General features: G+C 39.5%; 2 protein-coding genes and 2 long non-coding RNA genes across 4 annotated transcripts in view; 1 reads left to right on the top strand and 3 right to left on the bottom strand.

The window, feature by feature from the left end:
• LOC139194941 (uncharacterized) overlaps positions 1 to 19,348 on the bottom strand; it is a 77,663-nt gene that overhangs the window by 14,447 nt on the left and 43,868 nt on the right. Inside the window, exons 2-4 of the long non-coding RNA XR_011579740.1 lie at positions 18,878 to 18,953; positions 18,340 to 18,731; positions 18,030 to 18,231 (exon numbers count right to left, since the gene is read on the bottom strand). This is a non-coding gene — a long non-coding RNA (uncharacterized lncRNA). The remainder of the gene's footprint in view (positions 1 to 18,029; positions 18,232 to 18,339; positions 18,732 to 18,877; positions 18,954 to 19,348) is intronic.
• Positions 1,397 to 7,148, bottom strand: LOC103441144 (disease resistance protein RPV1-like). Its single transcript, XM_029103488.2, has 5 exons — positions 6,517 to 7,148; positions 5,335 to 6,424; positions 4,904 to 5,188; positions 2,479 to 4,815; positions 1,397 to 2,349 (listed from the first exon to the last, which is right to left on the bottom strand). The coding sequence occupies exons 1-5, from the start codon at positions 6,993 to 6,995 to the stop codon at positions 1,864 to 1,866; spliced, it is 4,677 nt and encodes a 1,558-aa protein (XP_028959321.1). The 5' UTR covers positions 6,996 to 7,148; the 3' UTR covers positions 1,397 to 1,863.
• On the bottom strand, positions 9,401 to 12,272 carry LOC103441124 (subtilisin-like protease SBT1.3). The gene is made up of 2 exons (XM_070821897.1): positions 11,734 to 12,272; positions 9,401 to 10,913 (listed from the first exon to the last, which is right to left on the bottom strand). Exons 1-2 carry the CDS (start codon positions 12,270 to 12,272, stop codon positions 9,470 to 9,472), a joined length of 1,983 nt encoding a protein of 660 aa, XP_070677998.1. The 3' UTR covers positions 9,401 to 9,469.
• LOC114823358 (uncharacterized) lies at positions 15,141 to 17,162 on the top strand. Its single transcript, XR_003771449.2, has 4 exons — positions 15,141 to 15,354; positions 15,456 to 15,524; positions 16,260 to 16,309; positions 16,986 to 17,162. It is a non-coding gene; the product is annotated as an uncharacterized lncRNA (long non-coding RNA).

Raw genomic sequence — 19,348 nt, 5'->3', positions numbered from 1 at the left:
CGCATAGTAATCATAAAACGGACGATTAATGGTTCTTTGACTTTTAATCTAATGAGGGTAATAACAATTCTACTCTGAAATCTTTGGTATATATGCTGTTAGCTACAAAACTTGTTTACTCAATAAAAACACACATTGCAATTAATTCACGAAAAAAAAAGAAACAAAAATCCAGTGCAGGATTTATAGTGGTGGCAGCGACACTACAACAATAGGGCTTCTCACCCTGTGCACTCCTATCCTTCCACACCAACCCTCCGAAATAAAAACCCATTGCAGGAGAAAAATGTAGCCTAAGAAAGTCGATGACAAGAATAATGCGCGTTTTTCTATTAAAAATATGAAAGTTGTTGGATGAGTACCTTTTATTGTATTTTTGTTCGGATGTACCTTTCATTGTTTTTGTTCGAATTTAGGTAGAAAATGCCAAGAAAGAGTAGAGGTAACCATTTTTGATAGATTCGACAATCCGACTTGAAAAGGACAAAAAATAAATTTGTTTGAGTTGGGCATAATCGCGTTGATCCATTTAACATGGTTAATAAGAGTTTGTGTTTCCATCCAACCCACCTAATCCGAAAGTGAATTACACTTTAGCACGCTTACACAATCGCGTAACTAGATAATTTGTGTGCAAGTCATTTAAGTTGAAAATGATAAGTTTAATCTTGTCCTTTAATGTAAACTTTGTATTCTTATGAGTAACTAATAGTGATGCCTTTGGGTTGTGCTCATGTCGAGAAGTTTTTTCGTGTGAATGACACACTACTTGGTACACAAGCATGATAATACAATTCGTTAGAATTTTTTTTTTTGCAAGTTTTCAACAAATTATATTATTAAATTTGGTCTACTGAACTAAGTGCCCATCATATTGAAAAATCTCATGTTCATGTCAACACAAACCTGAGACATTTGGAAGAGTAATTAAGGGTACTTTGGTATTTATGTCTTGTGACTGCAAAGTTACTACAGCTCTACAAAGTGCTTGGGACAATTGAAAACAATGCAGAAACACGTCCTCCATATTCAAAATTCATACGGGACGGAACTGGGCGATTAAAAACTTAATTATTCTAATTAATCTTGTTCTGATGAGAAACATAAATGTGTTCGCAACTGAATTCTTCAATTTCAGCACTTGGAGCTATTTCTCTTGTTCTAATGTTGAATTAACATTACAACAAGCTCCTCTCCACCTCTGAATGCTGAATTAACATTACAACAAGCTCCTCTCCACCTCTGTCAATGTCAGATTAGATGACTCAAATGATCTGAATTGGGACTTCCAAATACAAGAAGCTCTTCTCCACCTTCACTGGGTTCAAAGTGTTGTGCGGAAGCGCTAATTTGAACCCAATAAACTAATACGGAAAAATATGACAAAACAAACAAATTCAAAATGACACAAAGATTTATACTGGTTTGGCGTAAGCCTACATCCAGTTCGGGGACAGCGAGGAAGTTCCACTAATAAACAAAGGGAGATTACAAAGAGTGCTCTCAAACTCAAACCCAAAACACCCAAATACACTTACAAATAGAAGAGGGAAAGAACGAATTACAAACAAAATTGTCTCTCTGCAACTAAAACAATCTCTAATTGGTTTCACTCTTACAGAACCTTAAATGCAGCAGCTCCCAATTATTTCTCTTCAGTTTTCCTTTCCCCCCATCAGGAAGTACCAATCTTTTAGACCTAAATCCTCCGCGTCAGGGGTATCACTTCCACTTTGTTCAGCCCCGTTATAGCAACACCCCTCAGGGTTCATCTTAGAATGAGCAACTCTTGCCAGTGATTTGTCAAAAGCATGAAGTTCCGCTTCAGAATTTTCATGATAGATAGTCGGGCTGTGTCATGCTTCAATTATGCAACTCTTCACGATTGGCATAAAAGAGACGAACTCCACACCTTCTGATGTGATGCTGCTGAACTGGTGCCACAAAATCACGTGTTTGGACTCCATCTTTTAGTTCAACTCTAAATGTGGCCTCAGTGGGATAGCGCTCACTTAGCTGCACTCCATTTTCCCATGGAATATATACCATGAACATGTGATCTGACTCAAGTAACCTGCCACATGCGAAGCTCCAATCAATCAAATCAAATCTGAAACTGCACTCGCCATGCTCTCCTTTGAAGGTACAAAAACACGGAGCAGATAGATCAGATGTATAATGTGTATACTTGAACTTGGTAACAGCGCACACAGCGAATCCCAAAATCTTATGATCCGACACTGGTGGTAGATGGACAGTTACTGAAGATCCAACACACTGATGGCTGAACCAATCTGAAAGTTTACTTCCAGGAAGACACATAAACAAGGAAAGCGGTTGCAGATTACCCTACAGAACGAAAACAAAGGTAAACTGAACTTGCATTAGATATGTTTTGTCTTTTCACACCCCGGGGGGGGGGGGGGGGGGGGGGGGAGGGGGTGAGGGAGAGACAGAAAGAGAGAGAGAGAGAGAGACCTGATGAGCTTCCACAATATATTCAAATTGATTTTGCACCAGCTGGAAGCAGTTTGAAAATGTGAAGTAAAGATTCATGTAAGGAAGCTTTGGTCTTGAAACAGATTCCAAAGCTGTGCAATCATGGGCATCTATGAAACTTATACTTGATGAAAGCTCTGGTATTGATTTCAGTCTCTTGCAACCTTCCAATTTGAGATCTGTTAAACGATGAAGTCGATTCATTTCTGCAGGCAAACTCTCAAAATTGTTTCTGCACAGGTCTAATGTTTTCAATGATGACAAATGAGCAATACCAGATAATTGCAACAGATTGCAGTCACTTAAATCAAGATATACCAGACCACGGTGACTACAATCTTCCATTGATGTTGACCATGATGAAAAGGGTGCCGTCATTTCTTTACATCCATGACATGATAACTTTGTAAGCTTGTTCAAACGTAATAAAGAAAGTGGGAGTTGTTTTATACCACTTCCCTCTACTTCAAGGTTCCACAAGGACTCTAACTTTCCCAACTTCTCCGGCAAGTTTTGAAGCTTTGAGCATCCAGAGAGAGTGAGAACAGTAAGGGAAACCAAATTACAGAGATCCTCTGGAAGACTGCCAAGGCTTTTGCAGTTTCTCAGATTCAGTAACACAAGCCCATGAAGACATTCAATTGACGGTGGAATTCTTTTGATAGATGTTCCGTGCAAGTGAAGTTCTCTTAGTCGCATCTTTTCTACAATATTTGGAAACACCTCAAACTTTGCACAACCAGAAAGACCAACATACTGAAGGGACTTGAGATCACAAATGCTGCTTGGAAGACTCTTAAGTTTTTTGCAATCTCTTAGTTTCAATGATAAAAGCCTTGGAATGTTTCTAATTGATGAAGGCAGTTCTTTAATTGCAGTCCCATCTAAATCAAGCTCTGATATCTTCTCCATAACATCTGAAATCTCTGGAAACTTCTCAAGGTTTGAGCAACCAGACAGATTAAGGGTTTGAAGAAATCTCATATGAATGTTGCTCGGCAGGCTCTTGAGTTCTTGACACCCAAATAGGTCCAAAACAGTAAGGCCCGTGAGTTTATTAATTGACGAAGGCAATTCTTTAATTGCAGTCCCATCTAAATAAAGCTTTGATAGCTTCTCCATAACATCTGAAATATCTGGAAACTTCTCAAGGTCTGAGCAACCAGAAAGATTAAGGGTTTGAAGAGATCCCATATGAATGCTGCTCGGCAGGCTCTTGAGTACTCGACAGCCTCTTAGGTCCAAAATTGTAAGGCCCGTGAGTTTATTAATTGACGAAGACAGTTCTTTAATTGCGGTCCCATCTAAATGAAGCTTTGACAGCTTCTCCATAACTTCTGAAATCTCTGGAAACATCTCAAGGTTTAAGCAACCAGAAAGATTAAGGGTTTGAAGAGATCCCATGTGAATGCTGCTCGGCAAGCTCTTGAGTTCTCGACAGCCTCTTAGGTCCAAAATTGTAAGGCCCGTGAGTTTATTAATAGACGAAGACAGTTCTTTAATTGCAGTCCCATCTAAATGAAGCTTTGACAGCTTCTCCATAACTTCTGAAATATCTGGAAACACATCAAGGTTTGCGCAACCAGAAAGATTAAGGGTTTGAAGAGATCCCATATGAATGCTGCTTGGCAGGCTCTTGAGTTCTCGACAGCCTCTTAGGTCCAAAATTGTAAGGCCCGTGAGTTTATTAATTGACGAAGACAATTCTTTAATTGCAGTCCCATCTAAATGAAGCTTTGACAGCTTCTCCATAACTTCTGAAATCTCTGGAAACATCTCAAGGTTTGAGCAACCAGAAAGATTAAGGGTTTGAAGAGATCCCATATGAATGCTGCTCGGCAGGCTCTTGAGTTCTCGACAGCCTCTTAGATTAAGGGTTTGAAGAGATCCCATATGAATGCTGCTCGGCAGGCTTTTGAGTTCTTGACACCCACATAGGTCCAAAACAGTAAGGCCCGTGAGTTTATTAATTGACAAAGGCAGTTCTTTAATTGCAGTCTCATCTAAATGAAGCTCTGACAGACTCTCCATAACATCTGAAATATCTGGAAACTTCTCAAGGTTTGAGCAACCCGAAAGAATAAAGGTTTGAAGAGATCCCATATGAATGCTGCTCGGCAGGCTCTTGAGTTCTCGACAATCTCGTAGATTCAATACAGCAAGGCTTTTCAGAGCTGAAATAGATGGGTCAACCTCATATAACCCTGTACAACCTTCAAAATTTAGTTCCTCAAGACTTGTAGCCTTTGTGAAGTCGGGGGTTTTCTTAAGGTATTCACAATAACTTAAATTGATGAATTTCAACTTTTCCAGAGGCTGTTAAAAAGTCCAAGAAAACATGCACAACACATCTCAGAACCTAAACATTGAAAATAAATATATTTACGTAAATGAAAAATCATACCTCAGCTCCTTTCCAAAGTTGTTCGATGCAACTATTCATCATGTCAAGGTTTACAAGATTCTTGAACTGGAAGTTGGATGGCCAAGACTTGAGGGGGCAACCACGCCAGACGAGACACCTCAGCTGAGAAGATTGGAACTTTAAGTCCGCAATCCAGTGTTCTATGAAGCAATCACGGATCATGAGCAGTCTTAGTTTTGTCATACTAACAAAAGCTTCAGCATTTGAGCATCCCTCTTTAAAGATTGCTGAATCCAGGATTATGCCTTCAACTGCTTCTGTAGCCTGGATAAACCAACAATGTAAATCTAAGTGAAGGAAAACACCAAGAACCTTATTGAATATTATAAACAATGCATGTTTGCTATAAAATAGATTTCGGTCAAAAGCTGAAGCTTTCTACGAAACATTGCATATGAAAAAGATCTCACTGTATTTTGAGTCAGCACATGACGAACATCTTCATAACTCCACAACCTACTTCTTCTCCCAGGCTCTTTGATACATTCTTGGCGAACGATTTCCCGACCCATTTCCTCTAGTAAATCATGCATCTCCAGTGTCCCCCACATTGAGACAGATATTAGAGCTCGATCAATTAGAACTCTTATTCCAGTATGAGGATAGAAGCCACAACTGTCCAGACTTTTTTTTGCTGTGTCTATATCCATTCCTTTGAAGAAACATGCAATATCTAGAAAGATGTCCTTCTCTGAATCATCTAGTCCATTGAAGCTTGTTTTAAGCACATCATGAATTCCCCTTTGCGGGATCTTCCTTATTTTTTCTAACACATCTTCCCACTCGCGTACAGTTTTGTTATGAAGAAAAGCTCCCAAGACTTTGAGTGCTAAAGGCAGATGTTGAGCGTATTGTACGACATGCCTTGAGAGCTGATCATAAACTTTGGTGGGCTGGTTTGTTCTGAAGGCATACCGCTTGAAGAGTTGAAGAGCTTCTGGCTCACTTAAGTTCTTGGGCTTATAAACCGCAACAGCTCCACTTAGTAATTGCCTATCTCTAGTTGTTATAATGACCCGACTTCCACTGCCAAATGAATGCTGCTTTCCAAGTAAGCCTTCGATTTGGGATAATTCATCAACGTCATCAAGAACAATGAAAACCTTTTTCCTTTGTAGCCTTTCCATTATCACTCTGGAACCTTGATCCAACGTGCCTAAACTCTGCACCTTTTCCTTCAAGATTCTAGAAAGAAGCACTTCCTGCATATGTACTGCACCATTTTTCGAGAAGCCTTCCTTGACATTTTCGAGAAAGCAGCAAGCTTCAAATTGACAAGCGATTTCATCATAAACAGCGTGAGCGATGGTGGTTTTGCCTATACCTCCCATACCCCATATTCCAACAGTGAAAACATCATTCACCTCAGGACGTAATAGTGAATTCACTTCATCCATGTGGTAATCCATTCCAACCAAGCCATTATCTTTGCTTGACGAGACTTGGTTCAATCTCTTAAATATGTCATCCACAATTTCCTCAATAAGCTTGGCATCATCCCTGTGTAATTTGAAAAACAGCACCGAATTAAACTAGATGCTTTAACAATCCCAATTCAATAGTAATTAAGAATATAATTGAACAGTAATTACTCGTATTTTCGCGAATCCCATCCGGATAAATTGGTGGCTCTGGTTAGTGCGGACCTCCAGCTCTTCACCTCTTCCATTTCGGCGTTCGATTCGCGTTCGTGTTGAGCAAAAGCTTCTGCAAAACTTCTCTTGAGCTTGCGTACTTCAGATGGATCGACTTGGTAGAAGATCGGCACCACTATCTGATTCTTTGTATCCATGCACGCCAGGATTTTGACCAGTTCTTTCAAGCACCACGTCGAAGAAGCGTAGTTCTGGGAGAAAACCACGATCGAAAGCCTTGACTCTTCGATGGCTGAAAGGAGTTCCGAAAGGTCGTTGCCTTTTCTGAGCTTTTCCGCGTCGATGAAGGTGTTGATTGCTTTCTGATTCAGAGCTCTGTAGAGATGGCCGGCGAAGATCTTGCGAGTGTCTTCGCCTCTGAAATTCAGGAATACGTCGTATTTCCATGAGGAAGAGGAAGAAGCAGCCATTGACATCTGACAGGGACAGTATCCACAGCAGATGGTCAGCTACCAGTGCGGCGATGGGGACGACGACTCCAACAGCTTCTCTGCTGCTGGGGTTTTGTTGTTCTTTGAGCTTTGTTTCTGTTTGGGCCTAGTCTCTGTTTTTAGGGCCTTGTTTTGCTCCCTTGTGTTTTTTTGTTTGTTTGTTTTAAAGAAATATTAATGGAATGTTCACTTGACCAAAACCAAGAAGAAGAAAAAAAAAAGTAATGTTAAGAAAATTAAATTTTTTAAGTTAAATTTATAAATTATGTTATAGTTGTAGATGATTAGATTATTCATTAAATGTCGATTAATGTGATGTTTTTAATTAATAACATATCATTTAACTTGCAAATTTAGTTTAAAATTTTGATTTCCTTAACATTATTATAAAAAAATTCAACAAAAAAAAAAATTATTATAAAAAATATATATAATTTTATAAAATTTGAAAGTAAAAACTCTATAAAATGGTCGGGAAGTCAAATGAGTCAACGAAAATGAGTTTCTTTTTACTAGGTGGTTTCCTAGCACTATCCCAAAAAAATGTAATTCCATAAAATTTGAAAGAGAGAAATCTATGTAAAATGGTCGGAAAGTCAATGAGTCAACCACAATGAGTTTCTTTCTACTAAGTTTAGACATAAAAATAATAATAATTTATCTTCACTATTGCAACTTAATATTACGGTCTAGTAGTATTACTTTTTACTTCTAATTCCTCGTTAAAGATGAATTTGAATTATGTTATTGCTAGCTCATTGTGATGCTAACTTCACCATTCCTCTTAGTACAGATAATATCACTTGTTAAAAAAAAAAATTATTGTTGGGAAGCCAAAACTTTTCTTTAAAGTCACAAGGTTTCACAAGAAACAATTGGACTAAAAAAAACCCTGAATTAAAAAAAATCCAAAACTAACGTGAAAATTTGATTTCTCATCTCCAAGGGTATTTTTGTAAAAAAAACATTAAAACAAACCAGAAAAATTACCAAAAAAATAAGAAGAAAAAAGGGGGGGGCGGAATATGAAAAATAATAATAAACTTTGTTGGAACATTACTAATGCTAAAAAGGCATTATTTTTATTTTTATTATAACTAAACTACATATTAATAAAAATTTCTTTGTCTATTAAAAGATGATGAAAAGATTATTATTACAATAAAAAAGTTAAAGGCAATAACGTAATATTACAAACAAAATTATAATCCTTTCTCTCCTCACTCTCACGTTCTCTCTCACTCTCTTGCTGCTCTTCTTTAATTTTAAAACAAAAACAAAAAATTCACACATGGTTTGTGCGTAGCATATTCTAGTAAATTTTAAATAACAGTTTAGTAATTAAAAATTGAAAAGAAATAACCGCTTCTTACTGAGAAGTTAATGGCTTTTTTTGTTGAATTTATTCTAAATATAAAATTAAGCCAATTTAAAAAAAAAAGAATAAAGTATCCAAAAAAAAAATCAAATGCAAAAGAAAGAGGCTAGTAATAAAATAAGGGTAGTGCTATTCACACATATTTTTTACCTCTCACATATTCTTATTAATTTTTTCATTTGATCTTCTTCAACTTATTTGATTAGACTGCCGAAAATCGAGAGAAATGTGTGAAAAGAAAAAATGAGTGTCTAAATAACATCATTTTAAAATAATTCTTCAACATATTGGGAAATTCAAATACGAATTGGACTAGCCTGGTTTTAAATTTTTAAAAGGCCCATCATAATGAGTCCAAATAGGCCCACGGCCCGCCAGCATTAATGTGTTTTTTTTTTTATCATCAAAAGAAAATCCCATTTTATGAGTTTAGTTTGTAAGGGTGAAGCCATCGTGATTAGAATTCAGTAGCATAAGCTGTTCATGACGGTATTGATCCAAATTGTACTCAAACAGTTCGGAGAAAAACTTGTGTATAACTGGAGACATATCCAAATTGAAATATTCACACAATTAGTGAGACATCTCGAATATCAAATGCACTTGATCCGTTGGACAAGTTGAAATTTCGGTAAGGGATAACCTACCATAAAATCTTCATATTTATGCGGTTACAAATATCGTGGATCTCGATTCCTACAACATGTCGTGTTTAAATTTGATTTGTTTCGTGCATGTCTGAAATTATCATCCTGCAAAAACTACCAGAACTCCTACTAAGTGCTTATGAGTCGTGGCTTATAAAAATAGTGCAGAAACATGTGAATCAATATGGAAATTGAGCAAATTAAGAAATTATTCTGATCTAGTTCTCAATCTTCTAATTAACAACATCAATGTGATTTGAACTTGCTTAATCTACGTTTTCACTGCACATCGTTGTTTCGCCCGTGTTCTAAGGTTGACAGTAGCTAGAAGATCACAGCAAGAAGCAGAGGAAGGATACTAACTATTACAGAAAATTTGTTTATTCAAAAAAGCATTAATAAAAACACACATTGAAATTAATCCGGTGCAGGATTTATAGTGGTGGCAGCCACACTACAACAATGGGGCTTCTCACCCTATGCACTCCATCCTTCCACACCAACCCTCCGAACTCCGGGACTGCCTGCCGGGATTTCGTAGTGAAGATGATTTTGTATGACAGCTTCTGATTGGCTTTGGTGAATTTCAGCGTCCGAGGCTCGACTTTCACATAAGCACCTTTGAACGGTGAAACAATGGCGTGGTAATTCGAAACCGCAGGGCCAACGTTAGTGACAGTTCTGTGAAGTGTCAAAACAGAAACATTTGTTCTCTCCGGGAACACAACCGAAAGTGCCGGATAGTTCAACTCCCCGGGACTGGCTAGATTGTTCTTGCAACTTCTGTTTGAGTACTTGGTAAAAACTTTGAGCTGGGTTGGTGTTAGCCTTTGTGTGCAGAGGAATTCAAGATAGTCCTGCGCCTCAATGTCGTAAATCAATCCCAGGTCAAGAGCCCTAACCGGGTTTATGTGCCCTGCACCGTGATCATACGGGGTTGAAATTGAAGCTGCTGAGGAGTCTTGTAGAGGCTTTCGCGTGTTGTCGTGGACATACGCGGTTGTCATCAAGGCGGACTTTATTGCAGCCGGACTCCAATCCGGGTGCCTTGCCTTGAGTAGAGCGGCAATGCCGCTCACATGGGGGCAGGACATTGAAGTCCCGGACAGTATATTGAACTTCACCCTTCTACGATCTGCTGGCAAGCTGGACGGGCCCAATCCGCCTGTCCAAGCGGCGATGATGTTCACTCCTGGTGCCACCATATCCGGCTTGAGAATATCAAGGCTTACCAGATTAGGCCCTCTGGATGAAAACGCTGCCACCACAGGCGACGGTCTAACCCCAACTCTAGTTCCAAGAAATGTTAGAGTTGCGGTGGCTCTCGGGCTTGTTGAAGCATAATGCTTGATTCCCTTTGCTTCGTTCTCTCCCACAGCAACCGCCGGAACAAGGTGGCAATCCGCCACAAGCTCCTCTCCGTTTGCAGCTATGTTTGCCAAGATCATCCCAACTCCTCCGGCTTTTTTCACCACTTCTCCCTTCTGCACTCTAGGACTAATCCCACGGTCGCAAATCACAATCTTTCCGGCCACAACTTGGCGATCCAACGTCCCCTCCAAACTGAGCGAGCTCGGATTATGAATAGTTGAATTGCTTCCCAAATACACAACAGGGTATTGCTTGTTTGTTGACAGCTTCATCCTTCCCCTGTAGAGCGAAACCCCGGTAATAGTCCTGCCATTTCCGAGCTTCACGGTAGCTGGAAAATCCCTATCTCCAACCGTGGTTATCCAGGGCGACACATTGGTCAGACTAACACGAAGTTCCACTTCAGGGTTTTCATGATGATTTTTTAGGCTGCGCCATGCTTTGGTTTGCACCTCCGCACGGTTAGTATATAAAGAAACGAACTCCGCATCTTCTGATGTGATGCAGCTGTGTTTGCCCAAACCATATACCTAGTACGTCTTCTCCGTCTTTCACCACCAGTCCCTTCTATGCATTACGATTAACCACACGGTCACAGATCACAAAGTTTCCGCCAACAGAGCGTGGATCCAAAGTTTCTTCCGAGCTCAAGGAGCTGGGATTAGGGTTTGTTGACTTACTACGGATATACACAATAGTCAATAGACAACACAAGCATCCCCGCATCTCTATAAGTTGCAAGCTTCCAATTTGAGAGTTGTTAAACAACAAATCGATTCAGTGTTGCAGATAAGCTCTCAAAAAGATTTCTGCAAGCTTTAATATATATTTACAAGGAAGATAAATGGGGAATACCATCCGAAACCTCCAACAGTCACTTAAATGAAGAATTTCAGGCCAAAGTGACAAAAATCTTTCACATTAAAAGTAGGTACCTTTTATTCTCGGAATCAGAAGCGTTCCTACATATCTTTGAAGCTTACATGAGGTAAAGTAGAGAAGAGTAGATATTACAACCTTGTATTAAACCAATCTGGCAACGCATTAAATGATTAAGCCTATTGGAAGATGTTTCCAACTCCAACAAAGTATACGTGTCTACAATTGTTTTCCCTTTCATCAAGCAACCTGCACAAAGTATAAATCCACTGCTTCTGTAGCCTAGATAACCAAACAGTAGAAATTCAATGAGTGAAAATATCCAAATTTGATATTTATCATACTTCTGCTTTCTACTCAATACTACATGCTTAAAAGAAAGAGGTAATGAATTTATCTCACCGTATTTTGCGTTTATACACGATGAAAATCTTCATAAATCCATAACCTGCTTTGTCTTCCAAGATCTTTATTAGATTCTTGGTGGACTATTTCCCACCCCATATTTTGCAGTAAATCATGCTTCTTAAGCGTATCGTAATCTGATATAGTGATGAGAGTTCTATTAATTAGTACTCCTAATCCACTATGGGGATAAAAGCCACAACTATCAAGAATTTTAGTTACATAGTCTTTCTCCATCCCTTTAAAGAAACATGCAATATCTAGAAATATATCCTTCTCTGAGTCATCTAACCCATCAAAGCTCTTTCTAATAACATCCTGAATTCCCATGAGCTGGGTTTTCTTTGTTTTCTTCAACACATCTTCCCACTCCAATACACTTCTGTCATCAAGCAAAGCTCCCAAGACTTTAAGCGCTAAGGGCACACCATGAGCATGTTGTATGGCAAGCCTCGAGAGACGATCATAATCTCTTGTGGGTTGGTTGGTTTTAAAGGCATACTGGCTGAAGAGTTCAAGAGCTTCAGGCTCATTTAATTTCTTGGGCTTATATACAACATCGGCTCCACTTATCAATTGCATATCTCTTGTTGTTATAATGATTCTACTTCCACCACCAAATGAATGCTGCTTTCCAAGTAAGGCTTTGATTTGGGATAATTTGTCAACGTCATCAAGAACAATGAAATTTTTTTTTCCTTCGTAGCCTTTTCATTATCATTTTGGAACCTCGATCCAACATGCCTAAACTCCGCACCTTTTCCTTCAATATTCTAGAAAGAAGTGTTGTGCCTTGGCCGTTCGTCAGTGTGGAAGTGAGATTTAGATTGCCTCACCAAACTACAGACCCACAGTTGAACAGTTTAAATTACAAGAAATAAATACACTGAGAAATTTACGAGGTTCGGCAAAAATCTGCCTACGTCCTCCAAGAGATATTGCTCTTCACTATGAGAATAACTAATACAATATACACTTGAGTTAAATCAACATAACCCAAACTCCAATCCCTTGTACCCTTACAAAATTTTACTAAGAGCTTCACTCTCCCCAAGAGTTTCTCACTCTCGCTCTATATTTTCTCTCCTTTGTGTTCTCCTTCGGATGCTCTCTCTCACACCCTCTCCTCTTCGGCTCTTTGCAGCTAAATGGAGAAGAAAAATGAATCAACCTTTCCTTTTTCCACAGACATAATGATGATGCATCATGCTCCCTTTGCCTTTTACTCAAACCCCAAAGCCACTCACGCGTGGCATGCAAATGGGAAACCAAGAAAAAAGGCCAAAACAAAAGAATCCCAAGCAAACATCATCATTGTCTTCCACTATTAGCCGAAATGAGATATGGCCACATTTGGTCACTACTCCGAAAGCATAACACACAAAGTCACTTAATTGTTAATTGCTCAAAATATGAGCCAATCACAACAAGAAGCACTTCCTGCATATGTACTGCACCAGTATTTGAGAAGCCTTCCTTTAACATTTTCAAGAAAGCAGCAAGCTTCAAATTGACAAGCAATTTCATCACAAACAGTGCGAGCAATGGTGGTTTTGCCTATACCTCCCAAACCCCATATTCCAACAGCGAAAACATCATTCGCCCCAGGACGTAATAATAACTTCATTTCATCTATGTGGTAATCCATTCCAACCGAGCCATTGGCTTTGCTTGATGAGATGTGGATCAATTTGCTAAAGATATCCTCTACAATATCTTCAATAAGATTGGCATCATCCCTGTGAAGGTTTAGAACCAGCATCGCGAAAGAGTCAAAGCAAAGCTGAGTTTTATAACAAGCCCAAAATAGAAAACTAAAACTGAACAATTAGAAGGGCAATACTTGTTGTGACTAAAACCCCGGATTTGTACAGTAAAAATACGTTAATTTTCTTGATCATAAATATGCAAAAACTAATCAAATTGGTGAACGCTTAGCCATCTATATGTAAGGAAGTTAGTTGTGATCAAAACCGTGGATTTATACTGTCAAAATACATTAATATCAAGTGCATGCGGACAAATTAAACTCACTTACAATATTTTGAATCCCAACCGGATAAATCGGTGGCTCTAGCAAGAACAGACCGCTAGCTCTGCACCTCCTTCCTGTTAACGTTAGAATAACTTTCATGTTTAGCAAAAGCTTCTGCAAAACTTAATGCAGAACGAAAAAGAGATAGAGGAGGTGTCAAAAAATACACGAGGCTTGACAGAAAAATGATAGAAGAGCAATACTTAATTCTTGGTTACCATAAAATTATAATTCCAAATTGTCCCCTTTAGCATATTAAACTCCCTCCCTAATATACTAGTGTGTCAAAACATCTTCATCAATGCAAATACAACTCCCTAAGCCCCCGAAACATAATAAATGACAATTGTTCCACCTAGCCACTTAATTTTGCATCAAAATTACTGCAAAACATTACATCACAACCTAAGATACATGAATCTCAAATTAATAATTAACGGAATGGCTGAACACCAAAATACCAAAAGCCCCGTTGAATAAACTCCTTATGCACTGCATCAAAACTTCCCTCCAGTTTACGAATATCGGATGGATCCACTTCGTAGAAAACAGGCACCACTATCTGCTTTTGTGTGTCCATGCATTCCAGTATCTGGACGAGTTCTTTCAAGCAACACGTCGAAGAAGCGTAGTTTTCGGAAAAAACTACAATCGATAGCCTCGAGTCGGTAATAGCTGTAAGGAGCTCCGAAAGGTCGTTGCCTTTTCGAAGCTCTTCGCCATCAATGAAGGTGTTGATTGCTTTCTGATTCAGAGCTCTGTAGAGATGGCCGATGAAGATCTTGCGAGTGTCTTCCCCTCTAAAATTCAGGAATACATCATATATTTCCAACTACTGTAGGATGAAGACGAAGAACAAGAAGAAGCAGCCATTAACATCCGACGAAAGTGAAATACCTGGTCTTCAGAAATTGTTTGAATTGGAGGGATGCTGAGATTGCAGGTCAACGCCCACCCTCCCTCCATTGTCACTTCGCTGTTCGGTCAAAGCGATTCAGATTGGACTTGGTTGAATGGGCTAAAGTGCGCACTGGTTTCATTTGGAAACATGTAAGGCCCAAAGCCAATGGGCACTTACCATCGAATGGTAACTCTCCTCTTTCTTAGAGCTCATAATTTTAGACGCGAGATGATAAGTTAACATAAATCTTTCTGATGTAAAACAAATAGCTGAATGGATTGAGGAGGAGATGAACTGTCAGACAAAAGGACGCTCGGGAATTTGTCTATTTGGCGTCCAAGCTCCGAATTCGACCTTTGATATCTTTTAGGAAAGATGAAACACCCCAACCCTCTTTTATATTTTAAAATTGTTTTAAAGCCTTAATTGGTGAGCCCGTGGGGCCCACCTTGTTTATTTTTTTATGTTTTCTGATCTCTCTCTTCTTCTTCTTCGTTTCTCCCTCCCGTAGCTCTCTCCTTCTCAGCTCTCCCGTCTCTCTCTCCCTCAACCTCTCGCATCTCTCTCTTCCCCTGGACTCACTAGGACCGAGTCACCATCGAAGAGAGGCTCGCAACGAACCCCGGACCCTGCCCTGCGAGTTCGACGGCACGGAGTAAGCTCCGGCGAGCACCGCCCCTTTCGAGGTCATTTCCGGCCAAACCACAGCGAGTTGGCCGGCGTGTAAGGTATCAATCTCTTCGTCTCGTCGAGTACTACAACTTTCCTTTTTGTTTCACTTAATTTCGTTGAGTATTGAAGAAGTTATACTCATTTGAATCTTACCCAGTTTCTGGCGAGTCCGACGGATTTCGAGGCATGTTCCGGCCAAACCACGGCGAGTTAGACGTTGTGTGAGGTACCATTCTCTTCGTCTCTTCAAGGGCTACAACTTTCATTTTTGTCTTGCTTGATTTCGTTGAGTATTGACAAAGTTATGGCCATTTAAAGTTGGGTGGTTTTCCGGCCGAAATTCCGGCCTTCTCCTTCGACAAACCCAGGCCATCCGGCCTTTCCCTCTCCCTCGGGCCTTAGGCCCGTGTTGCCTTAGCCCAGTACCCTAACCCATTCAGTTTTTATTTTTAGTTATATGTTTTTAAAACCCAAAGGGCTCGGGCCCTAGTTTTGGTTGGCCTTGGGCCGGTTTTCAACCAAGGGCTTAAAGCCCTGATTTCTGTTAGGAGGCCTTAGGGCCTTGTGTAGTGTGTGTGTGTGTGTTTATAGTATATGTATGTGTTTGGGCTTAAACCCAAACCCCTTTCCTAACCCTAAACCATTTTAACCCAAAACCTTAGAAATCCAAACCACCCATTTTCACCCTAAACCCTTTTAACCTTAGAACCCTAAAATCAAAACCCAATAAATCCTAATCCTATTTAACCTAAACCCTAATCCGGATTTCAAGCCTAAAACCCGTTAGACCTAATTTGACCGTTGACCTCCGGTCAACATTGACTTTAGAGTTGACTTTTCGGGTTTTTGTCCGGGACCCTTCTTAGGGTAATTCGACGTTCTGAATCCGTTTCCAACGTCCGTTTTCCCAAATCCAATTGCTATTATATAGTTTTATTAATTGGACCCTTTATGTGCTTAGGGGCAATATTGGTGACGTTAGTTTGCGTGGCTCTTCGGCGGCTAAGTACTGTGAGTGGACCCCTTCAAAAGCATGTTTTAATAGTAGAAATGCATACATGAAATGCATGATTTAATGATTACGTTTTATGAAACGTTTTGAGATAACATGCTTACTGAGGCTACCTTGAATTATTACTATTTTTCCTATAACCCGTGTTCTTATAGAATATCTGATGGATGACGATATGATATTTAGAACATGTTTCGAACACCTCTTTATAGTATAGATGATGGATGACTTTATACTATGAAGTTGTTTTTCAATATATGTATGTTCAATGGTTTTGTACTTACCTAGTGGTCCTTTCCGCTACGGGACGTAGGGATAGATTCCGGTCCGTCCCGGGCGACGGTTTGGTGTTGGCATAGGGCCTGGAGTGTGTTTCCTCTGGCTATTTAGCACAGGGACGGGGAGCCGGCATGGGGCCTGAAGTGTATTTTCCTCTGACTGTCTGCTCAGAGACGGGGAGCCGGCATGGGGTCTGCAGGTTATCGGACAATTCACTAGTGATTATTATATATGAGTTATGATTTGAGATACTGCACATCATGCTAGGTTTCGGAAAACCTATGTTCATCATTATATATTTGTTTTCATAAACCTGGGGGTTAGTATATTGATAACTGTTTTATTATATATATATATCAACTTGGTCCACTCATGTTTGTTTTGCGCCCCCTTCAGGATTTAGGATCGAGGCGTACAATCCCGACAATCAAGGCACTTCCGCATCGGCATCTTCGAGTCCTCTTGGTGTGGGACTCATTCTTTTATTTATTCCATTTTATATCATTCTTTTAGTGTTCTAGTTAGTTGTATGCTCTGAACACGTTCCTTAAATGCATATTCCTTATTCTTTTACATTTATAAGTTTTATCTATCCTTTATTTTCAGCAATTGCACTCAATAAATGGCTTTCGTCACCCTCGGGTGTCGGCCAGCACGTGACCATCCTGATATCCCGAGGATATCGGGATCGGGGCGTGTCAAAAGAGAACGATGTCACGAGTCAAATTCACGGAATTTGGCAATTCGGAATCGTTTCAGCCTTCAAAATGCAATTTTAAGTTTATAATAAAAATTCAGACATTTCGTTTGTCGTTCAAATTTATGTCATTAGTCCTCTGAGTTGTCCCAACAGATGTACTATATTTATTTAAGCCATTTGGCTGTTCATTTGTAAGCATCAAGTTAATCAATTAAACAAAACAACCTTTGGGTTTTCAACCAAAATCTGGTGGACTCCAAAAATTGTATTCTTCGAGGGCTTACGTTTGTATCTCTCTTGCTTCGTCCTGCGTCACTTCCATAGGTTATTCCAACTCTACAAAGCTTCTTGCCTGATCTCTTATATTCTAAAATCAATTGAGAATTGAGAAATTATGAATAGTTCTACATTTCAACGCACTTTCTTGTTTTGATTTTGTTCTGAGGTCGAGGGAGGAGGCTAACTATTGAGGTGTGCACCGTGATCATACAGGGTTGAAACCACAGCTGTTGAGGCGTCTTGCAGAGGCTTACGCGTGTTGCCATGAAAGGCAAACTTTATTGTAGGTGGACTCCAACTGAGTCCCAAGAAATGCTAGAGTTGCAGAGGTTCTTGGACTCGTTAAGCATAATGCTAGAGTAACAGTTCTGCGAAGTGTCAAAAGCAGGAACAAGTTGGCAATCTGCCACAACTTCCCTTTCCATTTGCCAGCTGTTTGCCAAGATCATGCCTATTCCCACCTGTCCCTTCTGCACTCCCGAACTAATCCCACGGTAACAAATCACAATCTCCCTGGCAACAACACAGCAATTCAAAGTTGCTTCCAAAACAAGGAAATGGGATCAGGGCTTGGTGAATTGCTACCAGTATACACGTACAGGTATATTTTGCTTATTTGTTGACGGCATCATTCTTCCTCTGTAGAGTGAAACCTGCCACTGACTGAAAATTCGAAATACTACTTTTTTCAATCGAGTAGACATAAAGAAAAACAAAAAATGCAATATAAAGAAACAGAACACACCTGAAATATTGATTGGCAACTCTTACCTGTGATTTTGCCAAGAACACGAAGTTCCGCTTCAGAGCTTTCATGATGATGTTTGGGGCTGCAACATGCTTTGGTTTTGCACCTCACGATTGGCCTATATAGAAATGAAACTCCGCATTCTTAAGCGATGCAGCTGTGTTTGGCAAAATCATACCTACTCGTCCTCCTCTTCCTCCTCCATCTTTCACCGCCAGTCCCTTCTGCACGTTAGGCTTATTCAACTGTCACAGATCACAATATTCCCAGAAACAAAGCGTGGATCCAAAGTTTCCTCCGAGTTCAAGGAGCTGGGATCAGTGCCTGTTGACTTGCTACCGATAAACACAATAGTCTATAGAGAACACATTGCCTCCATCAGCCAAAGCTTATGAACCACTGACAGATATCAGAGCTGAAGCATCCACCAACCCGGCAAATTTTAAAAAATTTGAAAAATAGATTGATACAGGAATTAGAAGTTGTCCTTCTGTTTTAAAACATAAGTGTTGGATAACATGATATTTAAATAAAATGTATTGAAATCTCTCTACATTGTACCTTCTATCAAAAGCATCGCTGCATTTCTCTATATCCACCAGTTGAGGATCTTTGAAGTTTATACTTGATGAAAGCTCTGGCATAGAAGTGGCGCGCACCAAGAAAAGTATTTTCATTTCACAACGAAAATATTTATTAGATATCCTTGATGATGTTGGATTTTTAGGATCTCGGCCGGCAAAATTTCCAATAGAGCAAAATCTCAAATGACCTCTTGACGAGGGAGAGGTTCTTAAGGATCCTGCAAAATATCGAAGAGTGATTGGTCGTCTCATTTATCTTACCATTTATTGAATTTTTGATGTATATTTCATATATAAAACAGTTACAAGATCAAACATATATAGAAGAAGAAACGGGAAAGAAAGAATGGAGGACAAAAGGTAGAGGACAATGGCAGCTAAGCAAGCATAATGATGACCTCCACTCTCTCTAACTTAAGCCACTAACAAGCTTTACAATGATGAGGGA

Source organism: Malus domestica, chromosome 01 (assembly GCF_042453785.1).
Source record: "Malus domestica chromosome 01, GDT2T_hap1".
Classification (NCBI taxonomy): domain Eukaryota; kingdom Viridiplantae; phylum Streptophyta; class Magnoliopsida; order Rosales; family Rosaceae; genus Malus; species Malus domestica.
This window is presented reverse-complemented; position numbering and strand designations above follow the sequence as displayed.